We start from the raw sequence: 3,744 nt of genomic DNA, 5'->3' as shown, positions 1-3,744 counted from the left end.
GTACATTTTCAAAGCTATCTTTGCATGCAGGGGCAGCTCCAGGCCCCAGCACGCCAAGCGGGAGGTCCACCAAAGCCGCAGGACCAGCGGACCCTCCGCAGGCACGCCTGCGGGAGGTCCACCAGAGCCGCGGGACCGGGCGCGGCATGCCGCTGTGCTTGGGGCGACGAAATGTCTAGAGCCGCCCCTGTTTGCATGAAAAAGGTCTAGGAATTTACTTTGTTTCTGAAGCCAAATCCTCAAAATTAGGAAAGAGGGGGTCAAAGGGAAAGAGGGAAAAAAGGCCAGGTCTGGATAGGGGAAAAATATGGGAAATGTTTAAGAAACAGACATTTCCAAGCTCTTGCATCTTTTAAATGAAGCAAAGGTTTTCTGTGGAACAGATTTGGTGGTGATCCAGTTTACCTATCTCTTATTGCACTCAGAAGACTTCAAATCAATACTTACCATTAATACCCTAACTGAGAATCAACAATGCCATAATTGGAAGGGAGTAGCAGCATTCTGAATTGCAAAGAAAGTAAGTTATGTGCCCAGACTGATAACTGACTTATGGGACTTCTGAAAGGAAATCACAAATAAAGGGATTGCATCACCTAGGAAGGATGCACAGAGGGCAAACCTTCCATTCTTTACTCACAGGGGAAACCCATTGAAATCAATACATCAAACTCATGTGATGAAGGAAAGAAGAATTTGGACTATACTTGGACTCATGCCCACTGTTCTAACCTGAGAAATTTGGCAACATTCTGGTTGTGCAACTCTGGGTATCATGGGGATGGCTTATTTGCACTCAGGAAGTTTTGCATCAAACTGCCTTAAATCTAAACACTTTAATAGAAAGATGGGAGTTGTGCAATCATTTGTGCAGAATATTTTGTTGCTCAACTACAATACAAAACTGCATATTGTATGAAGAAGCAAACTAAACAGCGATTTAGGTTCTAAAACATCCTTTATTTTTCTTCCATGGACTGATACAAAAGTATCAGAGGGGTAGCCGTGTTAGTTTGGTTCTGTAGAAGCAGCAAAGAATCCTGTGGCACCTTATAGACTAACAGACGTTTTGCAGCATGAGCTTTCGTAGGTGAATACCCACTTCTTCGGATGCAAGCAAAAGTAACTCCCCATTAGCCTATCTCCCCATCTGCAATTTAATGATTTTCCAAATACAGCAATGAACTTAACATTAAAAGAAAATGTCTGGCTAAACAGTGTTTGGATCTGAGTTTCCTCCAAAATTATGGATGTGTATATCTCCAAATGTTCAAACAACAATTAAAAATAAAATTAAAGCCCCCAAGTACCACTCAAATATTCTACATCAAGGGATAATTTACAACTTGTAAGGCACTTTGGGCCACATTTTCAAATGCTTCCTGGAGATGCTAAGAACCCAAACTCCAGTTGAACTCAACAGGACATGCTGGTGATCAGCACTTCTGAAACTCAGGCCCCATCCTCTATATTTTATTTAAGTAGGCACCTAAGTAAGTGACCTGCTTTTCAGAATGTGATTAAAAACTCCCAGGGAAATTACCAGAAGCTGCAGGTGCTCGGAACCCCTGAAAAACAAGCCGCTTAGGTGCCTAACTTTCAGCAACCAAGTCTGGCCATTTTGGCCATAAAGCATAAACGCATTAAAGGCCACATCAAGCCCTGTATTGCAGAGATCCCAGCCAGACCCTTCCTTTGTCAATGCATTGTCATGGGCACGTCTCCCAAGCTGGGTGGCAATTTACATGAATACGTTTAAAAAGCAACAAAACCAGGTGATGAGATTTTCACAGTTTCATTGAAACATCGCCAAATCCTTCCTCTCCAAAGAGATGCCCTTGACACGAAGAAGCCTCCCTCCAAATGAGTGGGAGCTGCCAGCTCAGCCTGGGGCCACTCACAGGAAAGGAAAGTCAGGGCTTGTTCATTTCAAATTAAGCTTCCATGGTGCCCTGGAGGTTCCTAATTCCCGGGTGGAGCTTCCTCCTCCGGGCTGGGCTCGCCCTGCAATCTCTCTGCCGTGTCTCCCCCGGCCTCCAGGGAATTCTCGGAACTGCTGGTGGTGGCCTCTGGATCACTCTCTGGGGCTGCTGCTGGAGCCGGCTCCTTGCCGGCCTCGCTGGCCGAGGAGGGGCTCTTAGTGAAGCAGAGTTTGAAGACCATCAGCACGGCCCCGACCAGGATCACCACCGTCACCACAGCCATGGCCACCAGGATGAAGACATACGTGGGGGAGGAGGAGGAGGACTGTACCTCCCCAGCGGTGCTTGGCTGAGGGCTGAAGGGGGGGGAAGGCGCACCCGAGCTGCTGCTGGCGACAGTCCCCCCCGCAGACAGGGTCGGGTCGGGTGCCGCTGTGGCCGAGCCCGCGACGTGCCCGGGGCGCACACAGGATTTCTTGTCGGCCCCCAGGAGGAAGCCCCGGGCGCACACGCAGAGGAAAGCGCCCTGGGCGCTGGTGCAGTCTCCGGGCTCCATGCAGGCTCCAGTGCTGGGGCTCTGGTACCCGGAGGGGCAAGGGCACAGCTGCTCCCCAGCGCCCGTCCAGTTGTAGCCGCCCCGCCCCAGCTCGCAGAGCAGCCGCACGTCTCCCCGGGGCCCGGCGCAGGCCACCACGAGCTCAGTGCCCGGGGGGCTGAAGTCCAGGGCGGCGCTGTGCAGCTGGTAAGGGAGCGAGTAGAGGAGGCTGCGGGCGCCCTGGGGCCGCGGAGCAGGGCAGGTGCCGTTGTACTGGTACTTACACACATAGCCTTGGGTGGTGGTGCCCTTGCAGGTCCGCTCCTTCCAACCCCAGGGCTCCAGGTCCTGGCGCCCCGCAGTGACCTGCAGCCCCGCGCACCGCCGGGTGAGGCACGACTTGCTCGGCTCTTTCACCCACTTGTCCAGCTCCTTGGGCTCTCCCTGGGGTGCCTGCTGGGGGCCCGCCAGCCAGGAGAAGCCCCGCAGCGGCCATTCCATCCGGGTGCATTGCTGCTGTCTCCTGACCAGCCCGAGCCAGAACACCCAGGAGCCGGGCTCGGCTGCAACCACTCTCAGCAGGGCGAGGATGGTCCGCACCTCTGCCTCCCCGCTGGCCGTGCTCAGCGCTCCCCCGCGCACAGCGCAGGCCTCCTGGGCTCCGCCGAAGGGCACTTGGGCGAGGTGGACACTGTAGCAGGCGCCCGAGCCTTCGCACCAAGTGTGGTTCCCCCGGGGCTGCTCAGCGCCGCACAGCACGGAGCTGGCGTGCAGAAGGACGCACAGGGGAATCGCTCCACGCATCTTCTCTTCCCTCTGTGAAGTGGGGGAGGATTGGATTCTTTTGGCACTCCCCGACCAAGCTGGGACCCCTCTGTTCCCTCAGACTGGAACCAAGCTCAACCCCAGCCAACTATGTCTCCTTGCAGCTCCCAAGAATGTCTTCGAGCCCACTGCCCTCCCTCAAAGGAAATGTGTCAGGAGTGAGGTTTGACCTTAACATCCTTGTTTTGTTGAAGTACAAATGACAAATAGTTCCCCCCTCCCCGCCCCCCGTATGGAACAGATTAAACCGAGCTGAAGATTAAGCAAAAAAAACCAACCAACACCAACCAACCAACCCAAATCCTTTCCTTGCCTCCATACCCAGGTAAATGAATGGAGCCAGCATAGCGGGGGAGTATAGCCCCATTGTCATCTTTCAGGTACTGGGGGTACGTCTACACTACGGGATTATTCCGAATTTACATAAACCGGTTTAACAAAACAGATTGTATAAAATCCAGT

The 3,744-nt window shown here is 53.1% G+C and overlaps 1 protein-coding gene across 1 annotated transcript; it reads right to left on the bottom strand.

Annotated features, from left to right (window-relative positions):
- Positions 1 to 919: 919 nt before the first annotated feature.
- CLEC14A (C-type lectin domain containing 14A) lies at positions 920 to 3,424 on the bottom strand. The gene has a single exon (XM_039533527.1). The coding sequence runs from the start codon at positions 3,259 to 3,261 to the stop codon at positions 1,963 to 1,965; it is 1,299 nt and encodes a 432-aa protein (XP_039389461.1). The 5' UTR covers positions 3,262 to 3,424; the 3' UTR covers positions 920 to 1,962.
- Positions 3,425 to 3,744: the final 320 nt, after the last annotated feature.

The sequence above is a fragment of the Mauremys reevesii genome, linkage group 4 (assembly GCF_016161935.1).
Source record: "Mauremys reevesii isolate NIE-2019 linkage group 4, ASM1616193v1, whole genome shotgun sequence".
Classification (NCBI taxonomy): domain Eukaryota; kingdom Metazoa; phylum Chordata; order Testudines; family Geoemydidae; genus Mauremys; species Mauremys reevesii.
This window is presented reverse-complemented; position numbering and strand designations above follow the sequence as displayed.